This window comes from Maylandia zebra, linkage group LG18, assembly GCF_041146795.1.
Source record: "Maylandia zebra isolate NMK-2024a linkage group LG18, Mzebra_GT3a, whole genome shotgun sequence".
Classification (NCBI taxonomy): Eukaryota; Metazoa; Chordata; class Actinopteri; order Cichliformes; family Cichlidae; genus Maylandia; species Maylandia zebra.
Window position 1 is genome coordinate 18479430 of NC_135184.1, and position 21308 is coordinate 18500737.

General features: G+C 39.1%; 2 protein-coding genes across 8 annotated transcripts in view; both read right to left on the reverse strand.

Moving 5' to 3' along the window:
* The window catches only part of arhgap21b (Rho GTPase activating protein 21b), a 37376-nt gene extending 28332 nt beyond the window's left edge, over positions 1–9044 (reverse strand). For 2 of the 3 annotated variants that reach the window (XM_076877223.1, XM_076877222.1), the window contains exons 1-2: positions 8797–9044; positions 7661–7856 (exon numbers count right to left, since the gene is read on the reverse strand). In XM_076877223.1, the coding sequence (XP_076733338.1) occupies positions 7661–7732 (72 nt within the window). In that variant the 5' untranslated portion in view covers positions 7733–7856; positions 8797–9044. The remainder of the gene's footprint in view (positions 1–7660; positions 7857–8796) is intronic. The other variant, XM_024805949.2, reaches the window with a different exon arrangement.
* Positions 9045–10950: 1906 nt separating this feature from the next.
* On the reverse strand, positions 10951–20867 carry prtfdc1b (phosphoribosyl transferase domain containing 1b). Of its 5 annotated transcripts, none has more exons than XR_013094017.1 (9): positions 20737–20867; positions 20409–20515; positions 18954–19137; positions 17264–17329; positions 14493–14510; positions 12206–12288; positions 11917–11994; positions 11753–11829; positions 10951–11650 (listed from the first exon to the last, which is right to left on the reverse strand). XR_013094017.1 is itself a non-coding variant. In XM_076876341.1 (9 exons), exons 1-9 carry the CDS (start codon positions 20782–20784, stop codon positions 11603–11605), a joined length of 648 nt encoding a protein of 215 aa, XP_076732456.1. In that variant the 5' UTR covers positions 20785–20867; the 3' UTR covers positions 10951–11602. The 5 variants fall into 5 exon arrangements, 4 of the variants coding, with proteins under 4 accessions (XP_076732456.1, XP_004542758.1, XP_076732457.1 ...); XM_076876341.1 differs by having other exon boundaries at positions 11948–11994; positions 18984–19137; XM_004542701.2 differs by having other exon boundaries at positions 11948–11994.
* Positions 20868–21308: the final 441 nt, after the last annotated feature.

Here is a 21308-nt window from a genome sequence, read left to right on the forward strand (position 1 = left end):
AGTAATTTTAAAGAGTTCCTTTTTTATTCTGAATGAAGGGTCTAAAAGTCAAAGACAGCCTGAGAAGCTGGAAAGACAAAGACAAATGCAGTATTTGAGTTTTTAATAGTAGTGTTTCAATATGTTTGAGCTAATAACTGCTTGATCCAGCAACACCGTCTGCACACTCAGACCAAGCTAAATGTGAAGACTTGTTGCTCCTTTGTAAAAACTCATTTCTTTCCTCAGTTTCCTCAGATGCTTTTGTTTTTCTACTAAGGGAAATATTACCATTACTGCTCTATAAAGTAAAACCTAACCCAGTTCCATATATTGATCCCAAATGTTGACTAAATCTCTAGTAAGAACCACTAAAATTATCGATTAAAAAAAGAGGGGTAAGAAAGACTGACAGATAAGATTACAGTAGATACAATGCATCTACAAGAAGACAGACCCACCATCACTCTTCTGCTTTCTCCATGTTCCTTGCATCTGTACACTGTTGAGTCCTACCATTTAAATGCTTCCCTGGGTAAAGAATGGCCACATAATTAAATAATGTGACAGTGGAAACAGTAACACTACTGCAGTGCACGAGCATTTAAAACACCAGCACCCTGTGACGTTGACTCTGAATGGGTCGGTTGTAGGGAGTTCAGTTAGTGCATCACATTGATACCTTGTTTATGTTAACGTTTGTACTGTAACGTTTGTGTTAGCTTACCTGTCGGAAATTTCTCAGGATCACGCTTGCAAAAAGGAACACCTTTTTAGTTCTGCTAGCTAATGAGTGAAATGCGATAGTAAACCAATACACTGTCAGTTAAACAGCATAATTGGCATTGAACACTAAACCATATAGGGAAACTATGACATGCAACCAAATTTGTGATTAGTAACGTTTTTTTGTTTGTTTTTTAATTCTATTTTGTCCTGTTTTACTTGTATTAATCAAAGGCGTGTAGCTGATTTTGTCCTGTAAAGACAAACTCAGCCAAATGACTTCAGCCACTCTGTCAAATGGCTGAAGTCATAACAGAGCGCATCTTTAGCATGGTTATTACCAGCTGGGAACATCATCTCACTCCACAGCATGTACACTGCAATTGTGAATTCATGAACTGAACTGAATCATCTGTAAACTTTGCAAACTTGTTATTTTGGACTGGAAAAAAAAGTGTTTTTTTTGGATTTGAAGCTTTATTTTAACTTATTGACAGAAGCTATTTTTAGTTTCCTAATTACACACTTTAAAATAAAAAAATACTACTACCACTTTAATTTTTATTACGTAATTTTTTATTTACTTCATTTTTATTCTGACGGCCCTATTGAATATTGATAAAAATACACATGTGATTATTTTCAAATTCATTTGTTTCCTGGGTCAACAGGGTGATATTCACAAGTGGGCAGAATTTAGCAGGTGAGGTACTGGAGCCTAAAACAGGAGGTTTGCCCCGAGGAAGCGAAGATCAGAGTTTTTGAAAAAAATTGTTGACTAATCAAATGATCAAAGACAAACTGGCAGATTAGTCGACTACATTGAGAATCTTTAGTTGCAGTCCTAATATTAAGTACGGATCGCACCATACAAGAGCACTGAGATGCCTTAACATATCAAAGACCATACCTTGTCTTAATGCACAGACAAAATAAGTGTCTTCAGAAGTAAATGTTCTTTGACAAATGACACAGGAGTACATACACTGTTTCAAGTATGCTGAATCCAAAGAACAGGTGGTTATCCCCCAGGAGTTTTTATGCTGACTACACCATTGGTGCCCCTACCACAGAGATTAGAGAGCAGTTTTCACATAAAAAACTGATATACAACAACATGACAAGTGTTTGTTAACAAATCTTATGAAACCACACTGCGAGGCCTGTATGTCTGAAAGCCTCTGCTGACATCACCAAATCAGACATTACATGCACCACATGACATCAGCTTTCACATAACCTTCAAATGTGAGGAAACATAGTTCTCTGTGGGCTGCTAAATTCTACACCACATCCCATCCAAACCAAGCACTTAGCTGTGAAAAGCCTAAGATAATGATACAGAGAGCCACTGGCGAGCACTGGGCGTTCCAGCCTTGTACTGCAGGACAAGGTTAGGAGAAGTATCATTACTCAGTCTACAGTCTACACAGACACGTGGTGCATTTTCTGCACGCCACACTTCTACTTGTAACATATGGATGAGAAGGAAATGACTGAATGCCATTTGTGTGGGATTTTTTTTCCCGTATGCTGACACAGATCTGTGTGGTTTGGAAAAAAAATTACCTTTTTGAAGCTTCGTTCAGTACAGTAGTTCCCCAAAAAATTTAAAAGTAAAAAAAACAAACAAAAAACAAGTTTGCAGCCCACATCTCACAGTTTTAAATCAATTACTGACAATAAAAGAAAAGATTTACACTGAATTTTACTTAAACAGAGGTGCAAATCATCAGTGAAACCGTTCTCTGTACTGCCTTAGGCTACGTCCACACTAGGGCTGGGCGATATGACCCAAAATTCATATCTCGATATTTTTTAGCTGGATGGCGATATAAGATATATATCTCGATTTTTTTTTAAAGCCATAAGTTAAGAACAAAAAGAGAGTTCTTAGTCACACTGTGTCCCAGATGTCACACGGGCACTTTTATTTACATACAGCGTAGATGTACATGAAGAAATTACTCAAAAATAAATTATCAGCATTTATTAAATAATCATGGTCCATAAATAAAAGAAAACAATGTTGTTTTTGTGCATAACAAAAAGCTCACAATTGTGCAGTCAAAATGTAAACTAATAGACGCTGAGCATAATAACAAAGAGACAGATTTCACAGCTGCACCACGTCTCTGAACAGGTGCCATTTGTGGTCCTTATACACACAGTACGTATCACTCCGCGAGGCTCCTCCTCGTTAGCCGTAATCCTCCGACAATCCATCAAGTGGTGCAGCTCCGTAGCTTAGCAAAGTCATATTAAAACATTTTTTGACAGATTGCTGAGCGCTGTGTACCACATAAAATCGGTTCGCGGTCAGTAAGCACAACCAGAATTCATACATAAGGCGCACTGTCGATTTTTGAGAAAATGAAAGGATTTTAGGCCATGCAGCCCCTCCTGGCTGCATGTCGTTAGCGCGGTTAGCTCGTTAGCGCGGTTAGCTCGCTAACACGTTGACGCCGTCCAGCCCCACACATGGTAACTCGCTAACGGAGATTTTCCGCTTTCATCTTGTCATTGCCTGCAGGTGAAGCTATGGGGGAGGCGGAGTTGTGTTCAGTGAAGGAGAGGCCAGGCCGAGTAACGTTGCGTAGAGACAAAAGTGGACGAAAGAGAGGCAAACCTGCGGCTCCACAAGTATAATTATAACGTAACATAGACTATATCGATATAAACGATATTGTCACATCTTATATCTCGTATGAAAATATATCGATATTTTTTAAAAAACTCGATATATCGCCCAGCCCTAGTCCACACTAATGCATTTTTGTTTGAAAGCGCATCGTTTTCTCTCCGTTTTGGCCTCCCGTCCACACTGAGACGGCGCTTTCCCCAAGGAAAAACACAGCGTTTTGAAAACGCTCTTGAAAACGCATACATTTCAAAACGGAGCTGTCCCGTTGCGGACACTCGAAAACGCAGGCTTTCTAAGACGATGACGCATTTCAGTCATGTGATGCAGTCATGTGACCAATTAAACAAAGATAGCAGAGTGCATTATACAGCAGTTGTTTTGACTGCTCTCAATTTTGACAGCCCTAAAAAAGATTAATATCAGTTTGTACAGATAGCTTTTCTTCAAATTCTTTAATTCTCACTCGCTTTTGTGAAAGCGCAGGACTGGAATGTAAGCGTTTTTGGCCGTTTCAATGTGGACGCACAACTCTGTGAAAACGACTGAAAACGCTAGTGTGGACACAGAGCGTTTTCAGACGAAAATGCCGTTTTCACATCTATCCGGGCTAGTGTGGACGTAGTCTTAGTGTCGCATAAAACCCAAATGGCATTCCTTCAGGCCGAGGTGTACTCCATTACTAGCACACATTTGACTTCTGGTTTGTTGAGCAGTAATTTGATCTCTGTTGTTTTAAAATGTGGAAATGCCATCTCACCTTGGCACCTGATACCCCCTCACTCACAGCAGTGATCCTCTTTCCTTCACCTCTCACTGTTGTCAGCTTAGCTACTTTATCAGTATAATTAGTCACCTCTCATAGAAATCTCTCTAGAAATCTTTTATAAACAAAAACAACTAGAAACCAAACGAGCAACTTTTGGGACAAGCCATCTCCTGTACCGCTGTCAGAGATCCTACTCGCCTGTTGCAAGAACACGTCTATCTGAATCTACTCTGCTCTGTCAGCAGCAGAGAGCACCACCTGTGAAAGAGGGCACATAGAAGTTTTGCACAATGTGAAAAGGGGGGGGGGGGGGAGAGAGAGAGAGAGAGAACCCCCCCCCCCCCCCCCCAACCCAAAAAAAAACCACACAAAAAAAAAACCAAGACAAGACATACTGTTGGTTTCTCTTTGAGTGATAATTAAAAATTTTAAAAAATATACCCCACACTCAAAAAAAAAGGGAAAAAAAAAAAAATCACGGCACAACCATTGTCTTATCTCGTTGTCTTATAAAGCTTAATATCCTCATTAGTCCACACTGTGCTGGTCGAACGTGCCAGCATTAACAACTTTTCTGAAAGAAATCCTGTTACATCCCGTATGAGTTTGTCATACAATGCTGCTGTTATAAACATTAAAGCTGGTAAATAAACAGTCTTGCTCAGCAGCTGTAAGCCCACCCCTTGGTTGTAATTTTGAACATACTTTCTGTTGATCGTTACTGAAACCCCAGAGGGCACGGAGAAGCCTCTTTGCATACGCGAAAGACTAGCAGTGAATTATTTAAAAAAAAAAAAAGACAATTTCAAAAAAGCTCAGCACCAAGGAGTTGTAGTGATACTTCAGTTCTCTGCAGGATCATTTGCTTTAATTTTTCATTCTCCTCAATGGGTGAAATTACTGATGCCACTTGTTTTCTGAGCAGACATGTCAAAAACACTGGCATTATCTCACAAATTTTACTAAAAATACAAGCTACTGAAAACGAATAACATGTTAACATATTTGATAGAACTGCCTATATTTTAGGTTTTGGACCAAAAACACTGGGACATGTGTAACGGGCACTTTGCTTTCAAAATGATTTAGTGAGCAGTTGTTAAAAAGGAAAATATCCCCTCTTATTGGATTTGTCTGTAACCATCTGTAATCTTTCTTAGTTGTTTGAACAAGACACAGAGCATGTCACACAGTTTTCCATGTGTAGACATAGATGTTTTACAACACAGTGAGGAAAAACTGAATCACACAGCCCATCTCGTATGTTCTCTCGTGAGACGCTGCAGACACAATCATAACGCAACAGGAAGTAACAGACGACTTCTATCCAATTGAAGGTCAATTTTCCCTTCCGATTGCCATCAGTTAACCATACGATGCCTGCGCAGAGGGTTCTGTAAAAAGGCAGCAAGCCTAAATCAGATAAACACTGAGCTTTAATGAAGCCAGGGTTGTGGTGACAGGGGAAGTCTGTTTGTCAATGGTCTCCTACGGTGCTAAATATGGATCATGCTTCATCATCCAAAACAATAATCCAGTTCCAACCACTCTCATTTCTGTTGTTCTACTAGAGAATGAAAAGCTGGAATTATCCATCGTGAAAAAGGCATTCATCATACAGAAGCTGTAGGGGGGAAAACCCATACAATAGAGTTTGATTTAGTAAACACCATAGGCCAATATAGAAATTCCTAAAACACACATAATCACACAACAGCACACTCATCAGCACTAAGCAGCACTGTGCCGCTAAATGAATGTCTGAAATCCAAGCAGAGGAAGGGCTGTCTGCTATTTGGATTCAGCTGCAATGTCTGAATACCACGCACTATTCAGCTGATAAAGCAGACAGACACTCCAGTGTGGAGGAGGATAATGCCACCAATCAAACTCTTGATTCAAATAACAGATATTTTTCCTCCATTTTTAAGCGTCTGCTTCACAGTATTCACTATAAACACTTTCCACATGTCTAATAGTTATAACAGATGAGAAAACTTTAAAAGAACAGGACAGACTAGTAAAGAATTAAGCAAGGGTGGGTGAGAAAGACTTTTCCCCCACCCCCAGATCCAGCTCCCGTCCCCCTGATGTAATTCCAAGAACACCAACAGTGACATGCTTTCTCTAAATTAATATACAAGTCTTGTATCCAAATGATTTTCTTGATTCCCAACGACTGCAGCCATTGCACGCTCTTTTAAGATACTAAGAGAAAGTGAAAATCCGCCTAGGAAAATTCTTAGGTCATTAATTAAATCCAGTGTCATCATTTCCAGAAAATCCCTGAACCAGAGACTCCAGGGGGTTTCCGGCTCAAAATTAGCACATGAATTGGTTTGTGTGGTAGTCTTATTAGAGGGAGTGCTAAAAAGGAGGATTTCCTCTCACGGCACTATGCTGTGGCTTTCCCTCATGGCACATCAACACTTACTAAAGTATTCACAAACAGGTTTCTGGGATCCTATGCAAAAGAACTGTCTATTTTCTCTCATGCTGTATTATTCATTCATTAAATGAGTGTAGTAGTGGCAAGCATGTATCCAGATGGCTGAAATAACAAAAGGTAAGCACATCATCTAAGTTTGTTTTCTTAGCTGTGACAGTGAGATGCAGCTAAGGCTGTGTCTGTTGAATGAGCTTCAACAGTGAATGCGCTAGTATGTGGTGTGCTGGTTGATCCAGAAATTTTAATTTCAGGCCTCTTAGGAAAAAACAAACAAAAAAACCTCATCCCTGTGAATAAATTAGAAAAAGAAACCCCGGAAAACCAACTCTATTACTCTGTAATTGATTCATTATAATTTTTTAGGCATTATCTGCTGCCCTGAGTCTGAGATACAAAAATCAAATTCAGCACATCTACCTAGTTTAAAGTAACAACATAATCACCTGTATGTCCCTCATTTAGGGATGGTGATCATGCAAACTTGGGAGGCTTAAATGACAAGCTGAATATTAGATTAAAGGCAATGGAGGAAATCAAAGAAAACTACAGACTATAAATAGGTGCCCTTTCATTTCAAAGAGTCCCAGTTGCTACCTACTTTATTACAGTATAAAGGTCTTCATTCAGACTGCAAGCTTTCAGAGGAGCAGATGGTGTCCTGTCTGGTACAGGGGTCACAGCTTAAAAATCTGAAAGACGGGTCTTGAATAAACACCATCGTTTGAGTTTGATTATAATTTCAAATCTGATTAAATGTTGTAACCAAAACCTGTTCTTTTGATCTGTTCATCTACCACAGCCAATCTTAGTTGAGAAAAATCTGAAGCACTCAAAAGAAACAAAAATCTGATGGGCATATTTATGACAAGAATAGATAAGAGGCACGTTGTTGACATAAAGAGCAAAAGAATTCAGCAGGGGTTGCTACAAACACAAACAGCTGGTACTTGGTGTCAAACAAATCCCACCCCCACCCAAAACCAAACTGAAGGAGGTCGGATAACACTGAAACTGCAATCAGTTGGCCACAGAAATCCCTTTTGTCATCAGCATTTAACACATTTCAGGACTTTAAAGAAGTCTGACTCATACTCACCTCACAGAAAGAAGATCTTGCTCGTTGCCTCTCATCGTCTTCACAAGAAGGAACCCACCGTGATGCCATCATTTAGCTTCAGTTAAAATGCTGATGTCTGTAAAGCACCACATGAAAAATGTAGCTCCACCAGGATGTTAAAAAAAATGCTCCAATCCGATTCACACCTCCATACTTGCTGGATTTCTTAATCCATCTGTTTGAGAGATATGAGATGACATATGTGTTTAGTGCATTTAAAAAAATGAATTCAAAGGCAGATTTAGGAATCAGCTGCACAGCAATTACATCTCACACTACTCCAAGAGTCTGTACAAACAACATGAATGAATACCTTGGTTGTTTATAATAGCAGACCACTCGTGATTAATTCTAGACAATCAGCATTATGCAACAGGGTCCTAACCAAACGCTACTTCTAAATGCTGTTTTTGTGTCTCATCCTTGGAGAGCTTCACACTCAGGTGCTTGAAAACAGGCTGATTCAGGGTAATACTATGTGACGGCACATAATAAAAAGGTAGAACAAACTTAATTTGACAGTCAACTGTAATAATAATTCATTTTAACTAACTTAATGAAGTCTAACAATGTTGTAGTAGCCAACACCAGGACTATAACCAGCGTAAAGCACAACAACGTGGAGAGCCAGCGGTGCATTAACTGAATAGCCAGCAACAAGTGGACTGGGGACTGTCGGGAGGCTGGGCGAAATATGTCCGTCGCATTCAAAATTGAGACACGAAACCCCACAGAAACTATTTCTTACAAAATAAAAACACACGAGCTTTATTTGCCGTTTGTGTTTCACGACAAAGCCGACGTTTGTGCTTTTTAGAGGATGGATTTCAATCACTTGATTGAAATCGATGTTTAAATGAGACACGAAGGGAGCATGCCGAGCTGTTGTTCCCGAGCGCTCAACAAAAGAAGCTTTTCCCTTTGTTACTTTACATAAAATACCACAATAAAAGCGGTCCAAACGTCCACACGAGGCACTGCTGCCCCTTTTGCGTGTTTATGGAAGCTCCCTGTAAAACTAGCAAAGTGGGCAAAAGCGACAACCAAGCAAACTGCGGCAACAGGCTGCTAACAGTTAGCCTCCATGCTAACGGTTGGAGTTAAAACAAAGTTACCTGTGTAGTTGAGAAGCGTCATTACAGGCTGTCAACGACGGCGATGCTTATCCATAAAAATCCACAGAAAAAGTACAAACATATCGTGTATGGTCCAGTGTGGAGGGCGTTGTCATAATTTAATAGAGTCTGAGTACAAACGACTTTCCGGTGATTAATCCAAACCTACTCAGTGGAGGCGCATGGTGCAGTTCGGAATTTTTTTTTTTTTTTTTTTGTGCCTCCACTGTTCCCGACTCCCTGGGAGTCCACCTTCGGTCAACAGGACACTATCAGCCAATCAGGAGCGGGGTTGTATTTGACCGGGCCAATGAGGCGCGAGTTTACAATAAGCTTGTATCTGCGCTTGTAAACGGTGGCGTTTTTTTTAACCGTTCCCGTGAACTATTAGAGCAGTATTCCCGGGAGAACAGGGGAGAAGATGAAAAGATGCATCGTGTAACAAATCCGCAATTCAAGCCGTTCAAAAACTCGTCGTGGTTTTGGTTTAATACGCACAGCAAGGGTGAACGAGGAGTCACATGCCCCGGTTCAAAGTGAGGTCGAGCTGAGCTAGTAATGTGGAGGGCAGTGGTGATTTCACACATACCACACAGCATAAAATCTTTTCTTTCATCTTATCCACGAAGCAGATAGTTAACAATAAATGGACACTCCTTCGCTGCACTTTAGCTGCAGACTGAAATAAGTGCTCGGATTCTCGGGCCCCTGACAAATGCCCCTTTTATGCCTCTCCAACATAAGGAGCCACCTGTTCCTGGGACTGGCAGCTTTTGTTACAGAGGTCAGTTAGGGAGGAGAATTTCACAAAGCTGTCCTGTCCAGCCGGTTCTACTTTCAGTGGGTCCAAGTGGGATATATCAGCTCTGAAAATTGATATAAAACCTAAATACTTAGCATTATATCTTCAAGCAGCTGTTTTTCTTAGATTTATGGTGTACATATTATTTATTAATGCAATTTGAGCTTTTCTCTTACACAGTACCAGTATTGTACTGTTATTAACTTCATTTTAATTTTTTTTTTTAAATAACTATATTGTTTATTATTGTGTATTGTAAATGTTGGGGGGGGGGGGGGGGTTTCAATTATTTTTAGTTTCCGTTTGTATGACTTTGTAATTCTGGAGAAATCACTCATTTCAGCCTCCATTAAAGTCAGCTGCACTAAAGCCTGTAGTTATTTAGATCCAAAAACATTTTTTTTATTACAATGTGATGTGTAATGCACATGTAGCACCCATAGTGCTGAAATTGCACTAATTCTTTCAGACATGTAATGCTGATATAAACACATATTTATGTCACACACATTTATATTAAAAGGTTTTTGTGCATTTGTTTAGCTGGACTACACAGCTCACTTGAGATTATATTGGGCTGAATGTGGCCTGTTAATTAAAGGTAGTTTGACACCCCCGCTTTAAAATATTACAACTATATTGAAGTTTGGTCCATAGTAAACTGAGAAATGCTATTGACATCCAATTGTAAGATATTATACATGAACTTTTTCTGTAATTGTGAATATTTACAGTGGTGCATTGCTGCTTTTGCTTCTGAAAAAGATCAGACTACTTCTTCCACTACTGTAAAAAGTACTGACTACAAATTTAGGGGTTGCAATAATGTAATTCAGTTGTAGCTCTTACTTTATCACTGTTGGAGGTCTGGTGAGTCAAAAAGGCAAAGTCTATTCACTGTCCCAAGAGATGGTTTTCTTTATGGCACGTTGTGCTCAGTGCTTAAGCAAAGGGAGTCACATGTCAAGTGCATACAAAGAGCACAGCAGCTCAGCACAACGAGCTCTCTTTTGTTCATTTTGTAAGTTCACTTACAGTTAAAACCCCCTTTTTAAAACAAAACAATGGCAACCTGATGTTTCAGGATGCTTTTGGTTTAAAGCTTTGCTACTTCAGGGCCTATATAGGTGCCAGTTTTCCATAAAATTAAGAGAAGCTCAACACCATTAAAAAGACATATGAAAAAAAGAAAAAGACTCCAAGCCCCTTTTGTATATCATCAGCCTAAGAAACATATTACACAAGGTCTTCTTTATATTCATAGCTCAGCCAAGGAACCATTGTAAATCAATTAGTACTAAAAACATTCATTCATAAAATCATGTGGGAACATTAATAGTAGAATGCAGAAATCTTAAAAAAACATTTTATTGTATGTTAGAACATAAACTGATACAGAGAAATGACAAAAGTACTCTACAGCAAGTGAAAAAACAAGCAAACACACACACAAAGGAGGTAGTAATGGCACTTAGTGTTGACAAGACTTGAACTGTTTCTCCCCTGTGTGTTAAAAGTGATGGAAAATCAGATGAAACTTTAAAAAGGCATCGCACAGGTGGAGAACAAATAAAAAAAAACCCAACTTCCTTTCATTTTAGGTTTTGTTGGTATTCCTCACATGCAGTGGTTATTGAATGCTTTACATTTCATAAAAGAAGCAGTACACCTGGGATGATTGGATGCTTTAGATATAGAGTTAGAACAGCATTCCCCCCACTTAACACTACACGTTTTAAACCTGAATCACCTGTGTCAAAGCAACAAAGCTCCGACTTATCCTCAAGCATGCGCTTTTTGTGTTCAAATCTCCAGTTAAATGTTGCAGTGTGTGTTGTTAAAAATGTTAACATGTTCGGAACCAGGAATGTTATAACAACGCAGGCCTGATTGGGATCAGATGTCACCATAGCAGCTGTAAGTCAATGGCATCTCACAGGAAGTGTCTGGGCTTGCTGTCCGATGACATCTGCTCGACAGTCGCCTCTATCGCCGGCCCTCTCTTTAAATCTTATATTTCATCTTCCCGGTGTCGCTGATCACGCAAATGTGCTAAAAGAAGCACCAAAGCACAGGTCTTTATTGTGTTACTGGATTCCCAATACAGTCGTCAAAAAAAAAAGAAAGAAAGAAAGAAGCCAGACACTGACTTACACTGAGATCTCTAAAATACTCATTGTAGTCTAAAGCATATCCAACCACAAAACGATTGGGTATCTCAAAGCCGACATCTGAAAGCACAAAACGACAAAGGCAAATATTTCCAATAGTTTGGGACTCGGCAAATGCAACAATTTTTTTAACTGTGAATGACTCACTGAGCCATAAAAGGGTTGGTCAGGTACGTACAGTCAGGAACACATGCTGAGCTATGCGGCACTCTCTTCACCAGCAATCTGAGGGAAACAAAAGCAGACATTATTTACAACAGCCGACTCAAACCGTCTCAGGAGACAGCGTCACTTCAAAAAAACCTGCGGTACCTGAGATCTGCATCACAATGTTAGTCTTTGCCTCTCTGTGTGTCTGTGTGTGTGTCTCAACTGAAAGGGGAAAACAGTGATTCGCAAAGCAGGAAATTGAGCTGGTTTTGTTTGGCGGCTTTACCCTGCTACTTTGATCATTTTGGGCCCGAAGGCTTCGACGTGCTTCAGGAGAGTCTTCATCGTCTTTCCGGTGCCTACAATGCCCTGTGAGGGTGGGGGTGGAAGATGTAGAAACTGGACTGAGAAAGTAATAACATGGCAGTGAGGAAAAAAAAAGAACAAAAACTCAATTCTTCTTTCTCTGGACTAGAAGTGATACAGAAACTAAGTGCAGTCAGTGTCACACTGTACTCAAATTACGCAACTGTTTACAAGCATTCACTAGGAATTACTTGAATTCACTGAAAAGAGGAATTTAAACACAAACATGTGATATTCAATCAAAAAAAAAAAAAAAAAAGTCATCTGACCTCTTGCTCTACGATGTAGGCAAACGCTGAGGCGAACCAAAGCCACAACAGTACGCTCGATCATGTCAGTGTGCCGCTGGTCAGTACGCACTACAAATATGTGAAATGTGTGACTGTCCTCACACATTTTTCATCTGTCACTGAATATGAGCCAGAACAGACTAACAGCCTTAGCCTAATTATAATACTGCAGGAATTTAAGATTTTAAAACCTATTTTACTTATTTTTAAATGCACTTTGCTTGTTTCCTTCTCTCATTTCATTTAAATTAAATGACCCATATTTAAATTCCTTACACAAAATAACTATTATGATGTAGTATGATCTGTTTTCTGTCAAGTCAGCTCAAGAGCCTCTCACTACCACAGTGAATGCTTTATAAATACTTTATTATCACAGTCCTGGTAAAAGTGGGGTTTCTATACAGAGGTCAGTCACTACATTGGCTGCACTTGCCAATAATGCCAAATCCTGTGCTCAAAACGTTGGTATTACTTTTGACAGGTGTTTGAGTTTTGAATCTCATGTCTCTAAGCTCATCCAGTCATCTAAGAAATATCGCTAAAATCCTTTGCTGTGAGCCCCGAACTACACACTTGCTTCCCTTCACTGGCTCCCAGTGAAATTCAGACCACACTGCAGATTTTTATCAATCACAAAGCCCTGCATGGCCTGCTGAGGTGTTATATCACCTGATCTCTGATCACCTGATCCGGGTCTTTTAACTGCTCCACGCAGGGGCGTCTCCAGAATTTTTTCATAGGGGTGGCCATATGGGAGGTGGGGGGGGCACAAAAAACAGAACTTCCAGTTTTATTATGCTGTTGTCAAACACAGGTTACTTGAAAAATATGGCAAAAAAGAGAGGAAGAAAATATATATACGCTTAGTTAATTTCCTGATATTAAAGTTGATATCACTGAAAATCGGTACCTGTGTGTATTTGTAGGTACTGTTTGTTGGGATATGTACACTTCTTTAAAGTATTCTCCTATCTCTCTCGTATCTAGTGAAACATTTTGTAACCTTGTGTGTTTCAGTGCGTTAGTATTAAAGTCATTACTATCTATCAGTGCTTGTATTTTACCCCTTGTAAATACCATGGAGTGATGACTGCCATTTTACAATACTGATAGCAAAAAGGGTTTTTTACTGACCAACCCACTGCACAAGTCAAAACTAAGACAAGGTTGTCTTTTTAAAAATGCAATTGCATAACAAGTACACAGCAGTATCTATGTCTTATAAATATGGAAAATTCTGCCTGTGGAAATCCTGTCGGCTGAGTCATCGACCTCCTTAGAGCCTTTCCTGATTTTGACTTTTTATTTCCTTTTAACTCTGTTACTTCCTGTAAAATGTGACGCACCTGATGTAATGTATTGGTTTTTATGAGACGCTAAGTCTTTCCATCTTGCTTTATCCCGATGACGTTGACACACAATAAAGATTTTAATATTACTTAAAGCTGAAGCGGCCACAGATTGCGAGTTCCCTGTCACACACAGTTGTGCACTGACTAAAGGGAGCTGTTTCAAAATGTTTACTCCTACAATCTTTTTACAGTAAGTATCATGAATGCCCACGATGATGACTGCAGGCCTACATTTCCTTTTTATTTTTTTGCAGTGCACCTATTCCAGTATGTAGGGCAAGGCAAGATTTTCAATGATGTTAGTTAAAACACACACACACACACACACACACACACACACACAAAGCAATAAATCTATTTGGTTTCTCAAATATGGGTCAGGCAATTAAAAAGTGTCCTCATGTTGAATTCAGGACCTTCAAGAAGAAGATAAAAATTTTAAATGAGTTTTCCTGACCTGGAAAACATCATCATCAACAACAACAACAACAACAAGGAACACAATAAGGTCCATTTGGTGAACACGGGGAAAAGCAGAGTAGCAAAAACATGGCTGACTCACCTCCACAACCAGAACATTCTTATGGAGCGAGCATGTCGAGGAGAAAAGAGAGGGCAGGAACAAACAATTACTCTTGATTGAAAACTGATAATCTGCTCCACACTTACTCCAAGACTAAAACTCACACGTTTAAAAAAAAGACAAAAGCCATTTAGAGGTGATTTAAGAAGCAATTAATTATAAACAGAGAAATACACTTTGTTGTGTTCTAAAGTGCAAAACAAAACCAACTGACAAATAATGTTTCAGGAAATGATCAGGCTGCAGCTGAAATAAAAGGAGAAGTACTGAAATATGGCCAATATCAGCTAAACCAACCACATTTTTTCATACACTACATCCGCGAGACTCTTTGCATTTATGATATCAGTGATTCAGCTAAACGAATGATCCTAATCCAGATTGGAAAGCTATGTTCCTGCAGCGCTGCCCTGAATGTCGCACAGAAATAGCTGAAATTCTGCGAATGTCTGTCTAATAAACTGAAGACGACTGGGCAGTGTCTTTATTAAGAGCCGCTATCTGGGCTTCGCTTCAACTTAGCTAGGACACGATGAAAAGTGAAACTCTCTAACTGCCGGAGTTTACTCCACTTTTTTAAACAAAGGGTTCATCCGAGGGTGCAGTCGTGCTTTGTTTAGGAATCATTATTCATCCAGATTTATTTAGAGCGCACTAAACCCTGGAGAAATGCAAAAGCAATGAGCTATACAAGATATGTAAAGCTCACTGTCTGAAAACTACATTTCAGGGAGGTCAAAAAGCAAATGAACAGTAATGTGTACACTGTTAAACAATTAGGTAACCTCTTCCTGGAAAGCATCACCTCATTCTGTTAGGACCTGGGACAAAAATTAGCAGCACATCACAGTGAGCTCAGGGATTTCACAAGCACACTAAAGATTCTGTGAGGAAAGCAGTGAGTCAAGCCTACTACCTCATATCCTATTCAAGTTTTAGGCACCTGGCTACTGTGTGCATGTACTGCTGAGGTATGCGTATGACTGTGAATGTTCATATCAGCTGACTTTAATTATCTAAAAATACCACTGCTGACTTGTAACTCCCATAGTAACGGTTAATGATTCATCCCTCTGTATGCTTACATAGATATGTGCACGTGTGTGTGTGTGAGTGGGAGTTAAAGCTGCTTACTTGGCAAAAAGGTTGTACACAGATTCTTTTATAAGAAATATATGGGTATGAACAGCAGAGCTCACATAATTGTGAGATGGTTCAAATCTCTGGTGAAAATTGGAATTTAGGCCGGTTTTATTTATTTATTTTTTTCTAATAAACCAGATTTAGTAAACAGAAATGTGGTTTGAATGCTCTGTTATGCCAAACACATTTACTTAATGCTAAGAGGAGTGCTGTGTGCTCTCTATAGGCTCATCTTGTCTGTCTTTTTCTTTTCTTTCTTTCTTTCTTTAATTGTGTAATTTAGGCCACTTTCCCTGCTGAATAGTCTTTGAACCTTTTAGGACTTTCCAGATTGAATATAAGCACACAAATATTTTCTCATTAGTTTTTATTTCAATTTTTTGTTTTGAATTCTGCTTATTTTCAGTTAGTTTCTTGTTTCAGTTTAGTTTTTATTGTATAAAATGTTTACTTTTACTTTAGTCTGAATTAGTTTCAGTGTTAGTTTCCATCTTTGTATTCACCATTGTATGGTGGGCACATGTCCAAGGCAAGATTTGGGCAAATCAGCAGAGGTATTACAATAAAAACACAAAACCATTTGAAAGCAGTTGACTCACTGTCTCATGGACATCTAAAGACATCCATCAACGCCTCATCAGGCATGTTGTAACTACATTTTTACCAACCTAAAACTAAGGGTATTTCCTCTATACTTTTAATTTTATTTCAGTTAGTTTTCAAAGTTCACAATATTGTTTCAGATAGTTTTAATATTTTTTAATTTGTTGCTTTTATTTTTGTTTTAGTTGACTAAAATGTTTTAGTTTGGTTTAATTTCACTTTAATAATACCTCTAGTGGTCACTCAGCACTATGAATGATCTGCTGCCGTCACAGAACCCCATCATGCTGTAATCAGTGCTGATTATTCTTTCTAAATCAAACTAGTTACATGTCATGTAATCAGGGCCTTTAATGTTAGATTGAGTCCTTCCTAACCTGCTGTAAACAAACAAATAAAATGTTTTCTTTGTCATATATACAATTATGTATATATGTATTTTACAAGAAAACAGGATGAAAGCATCTAAAAGTTTTGCTTTTCTTATTTCCAATCCTGGAAATGATTTTACAACTCTTTATAATAAGGTGACTGTCATCACCACAAGTCTGCACTGTTTCACTGAGACCCTTTGTTAGGTGGCATGCACTATCAAAGGCTGGCAACAGCCTGCACACACACTCGAGTTCTGTGAGCTACCATCTCTAATTACAGGATAACACGACGAGCCGTAGAAGAGGGACTGTGTTAAGTAAATCTGTCATCCCCTTGATCTACCGAGGTACGCACTCAGTATGGCCTCCAATTTACACCATACATTTTGCTTCACTTGAGATAAAATGGAATAAACCTTTTGTCATAGCTGGCATGTGATCAGCGCTAGGTGTGTCAGAAACTGCCATCTTTGATCTCATTCACTGAAGTGAGGCAAACAGCACATTAGAGGGAAGGGTGCCCTCTTGAGGCTGCTGTCTATCAACAATCACCATCTCCATGCTACCTATTTTTACAAAAGCAGGGCCCATCATAAGGCTCAGACGTCTCAATGATAATGAAAATCTTACCTTTCCAGCTAATAAAGACAAGTCCTCTCCTCCGAGGATGTGAAGATCCTCTGTTGACTCGTCATTCTGTGGACATAAAATACAGGAGAAATATTTTCAATTATCCATTCATCTATCTATAAGAGATATGATCTCTCAAGAATGCACTGAGTCTATCCTGGAGCTTCATCTCATTTGGACATGGCTGAAAAAACACCTCACCCAGGAGGCATTAGGGGTGGGGGGAAAAATCGATACTGTGTAGTATCATGATATTTTGTTTGCTAATAATGTATCGATACAGGGACAGCAGAAATCGATATTTTGTTACAAAAAAGTTTTTGTGCTCTGACTTCAGAGCATGTTGATCAGCTCCTTTTTCTGAGCAAGAATCCTGACATTCCTTCACTGTCCAAATGTGTTTAACTTTTTTTTGGCAGCAATAAACATGACAGTTTACTTATTTTAATTTAAGACATGTTTTATTTTAATTAAGTTTAAAACTTTTTTATTTAATGTAAAATTATATTTTGTTTTAATTTACTTTCAAATTCTTCAGTTGCTGAATGGGCTGCATAGTTTTCACAAATTGCATAGTTCAGAATAGCTATAATTGTACCAGATGGTTGCATTCAGTTAAGTTGGACTAGACTGTAATACAAACCGTTCAGTTTGTCAACAATATAACTGACTGAAATGAGAGAAAAACTGAGTGCGAGACTTTGATATTAGATAAAATGAATATTGATAAAGTTAACCTTTATGTACAGAATCTGAATATCGCAGATATTTTAAAAAATCGCAATAATATCGTATCGTGCATTAAGTATTGTGATAATATTGTATCGTGGGATGTATGGTGATTCCCACCTCTAGGAGGCATGCAAGTCCAATGCCCGAACCAGCTCAACTTGTTTAATGAGGTATATCTGTTCAATTCCTCATTAACTCAGATATAATCAACTAATCACATGACAGCAACTCAAAGCTTTTATGTATGTAGACATGGTTAAAATGACCAGCTGAAGTTCAAATCGAGTTTCAGAATAAGGATAAAAGAGGAATTAAGTGACTCTGAGCATAGCTTGGCTGTGACTGTGCCAGACCGGTCTGAGTATTTCAGAAACTGCTGATCTACTTGGATTTTCCCACAGAACCATCTCTAGGGTTCATAGAGAATTGTCCAAAAAAGAGAAAATATTCAGTAAGTGCCAGTTCTCTGCGTGAAGATGCATTGTTGATGCCAGAGGTCAGAGGAGAGACTTCATTGATCTGATAGAAAGGCAACAGTAACTCAGATATATCTGTATGCACATCACACTGAACCCTGGAGCAGATTGGCTGTCACAGCAGAAGACCACACCGGGTGCCACCTTCGTCATCTAAGAACAGGGAATAATTCTCCACAGAGAAGTTTAACCCTGTGTAGCTTGAAGGTGTACCCAATAAAGTGGCCAGTGAGGGTATCTCACCAGCAGTACTTCACAGCTAAAAAAAATTGTCAGCAATCACATCAAATCATAACAGCACTTTCAAGGCAAAGTTAGAGGAAGACACCAATGTTCTAATGCATGAAAAATAATACACATCTTGTGACTAACTCTAAACTCACAGGTGATACTTTTGAGCGTGAAAATGCTTTCCACTTCTCACACAAATGCCACTCAAGATAAACTGTCAGCTTTCTTTGCTGAAGTGGGCAACAGCTCACCAAGTAACTCTTGAGACGAATGAAGTGTACCGTCATGGGGATTGTGCGGTTGGAGTTGTGGCTAAGGTCCTTGATCCTGTCCACCAGGTCGGCACAAAACTGGTAACCTCCTTTCAGCACGCACAGGACCACAATGGCGTGGTTCCCCAGGTCATCCATGATGTTTCTAGCGAGACGTTCTGTTCTGTGTACAATGAAGAAAAGGTGAATTACCTCTAAAAGACCTCTTTTCTCGTCAGTTAAGACAGTTTTGAAATCCCTGTCGGTCCACAACCATATGTGATGTTTAAATTTGTTTAGCTTTGTGTTATTATTTCACCATATTGAATAATTCTGGTTAAATATGCAAAGACAGGTAAACTGATTGATTAACCGTTTACTACATTTAAATAAATGTTTTAAATATTTTATAAGAAAGAAAAACAGATGGCTCACATGTGATTTAAACTGACTACTGGCAAAGCACTTTTTGACACTAATTGAGCACCTAAAACGCTTATTCAGCCAGTCGCACGCACATTCCTACTGCACTTTTTATTCTATGCCTAAGCAACTTGTTTAAACATCTGACCACAACTATACATAGTAGTACATGCCCATGCTTCAGTACTGTTCCGCCCGCTCATGCTGTTTGACATGAAATGATAATCATAAGGTGTTCTACGTGCGTAAATTCTAAAAATGGTTGATTTGAGCCCATTGCTAGCTGGTTGCCAGAGAACCTCTTTTGTAGATATAAATTACAACTACTGTTATTACATAAAACTGACATAGTTCTGTTAGTGCACGGGTATTAAGAACAGATCATTTTAGACCTTTGTTAGACGATTGCTGGGAAACATCATGATGTCATGATATCGGTAATAGATTAAAAACTTCAGGTGCATAAAATGTACCCGTGTGCCAAGTTTGGTTATTCGGCTCCTGATCGTGTAACGGCAGGTAGCAGAAACATAAACAAACCCACATACAGAGCTTTTGTGTTTTACAGTAAGATAAAAAGCTTTGTGTCACGTGACAAAAACACTAATTATTTAATTAAAAATTCATTTTCTGATTTCTTTTATAGACATACAGAAGTTAATAAGTACTATTTAAAACAAAGTATGATTGAACTCCTGCTGGCTTTTCTCTTTTTACCAAAAAAGTATGAATACACGCGGGGAGTTACTGTGGGATTTGAGCTTTCATTGGGGAGCTGTGGTTTTTTATTTGTTTTGTTTGTTTCTTTGGGGAATTTCTAAGCTTTACCAGGATTCATTTCAATAAAAGCATGCCAAAACCTCCGTCAAGTTCATATCGCATAATCTGTGCATGATATCCCCTGGATTTCCCCAGAAACTGTACAAAGGCTTTTATGCAGCCCCCGTGCAAAAGCATATGGGAACATTACTTCCTTGATGCACGATTTTATCAAAGAACAAAGAAAGCGACTTCCCAGTTGTAGCCATGTACCTGTCCATAATCACGCCATGCGGGATGATGACACAGTCTAAATCTCCGGAGTAGTGTGCTGGATAGCTGAAGAGATCTAAACTGTAGCCTGGCCAGTCATCTTTAATCTGCAGGGGGGGAGATAAACACAAACATCATGTTTCTGCTGTACTACAAGGAGAAAAACAGCGGGTACGAGTTTTATCTTGTTTGCACCAGAAGCGCATGTGACTTTAAGCAATCTGCAAGGCGCGCAAAGTTGTCTGCCTGCGCAAATTGTGCATCCATACACGAGCGACGCTTTTCTTCGACACTTGTCCCTTCCCCGTCAGCCCCCTAATTTAATTACCACAATCCCCTCGCTTCTTCCTTCGGACTGGACGGCAAATTCTGCCATGTTGTTTTTCCACCGCCACAAAAGGAGCTTTTGTCTCAGGAAAGTTGATAGAGGGAGTTGGCACCAACAGGAGAGAGGAGGAGCATCGGGGTGAAGGAATGTTAGGAAACCGAACACTTTGCATTTCTCGCTGTCAAACAGCAACCATCCAGCAGGGGCGCTCTAACATTACATTTACATGTAGTGCTGCTTTTCATGGGGCCCCACCTTTCTGTGTGTACCTGTTCAAGGGCTAGTAATGAAGTGATCACTTTTTGGCACAAAACCGGGCAGTGTTGGAGAGAATACCCAAAACTAACAGTATACTACAGCATACAATCATGAGGAAAATCATGCAACAAAAAATATATATATTTATTAAATGTTTTTATTATTCAGAACGGGCAGTGCCGTGGAGATCGTTTCATGAAATCTGCCTTTTTCTAACCATGCATCATTTTTACAAAGTTACAAGTCTTTCAGCTGAAAACTCCTTCTGTAAAAAGGAGAGCAGCTCTGAAATGCAATCATCAGTATTCACCGGA

Bases quoted from the DNA above. Each gene is read 5' to 3' on its own strand.
- prtfdc1b (XM_004542701.2), bottom strand. From the start codon at position 20,784: ATGGCAGAATTTGCCGTCCAGTCCGAAGGAAGAAGCGAGGGGATTGTG. The intron at 11,830-11,947 runs GTACGTACCTGA...TTGTGCTTTCAG, and splicing joins CTCAGCATGTGTTCCTGACT to ATGTCGGCTTTGAGATACCC. The intron at 11,651-11,752 runs GTAAGTCAGTGT...TGCTTCTTTTAG, and splicing joins AGTATTTTAGAGATCTCAGT to CACATTTGCGTGATCAGCGA.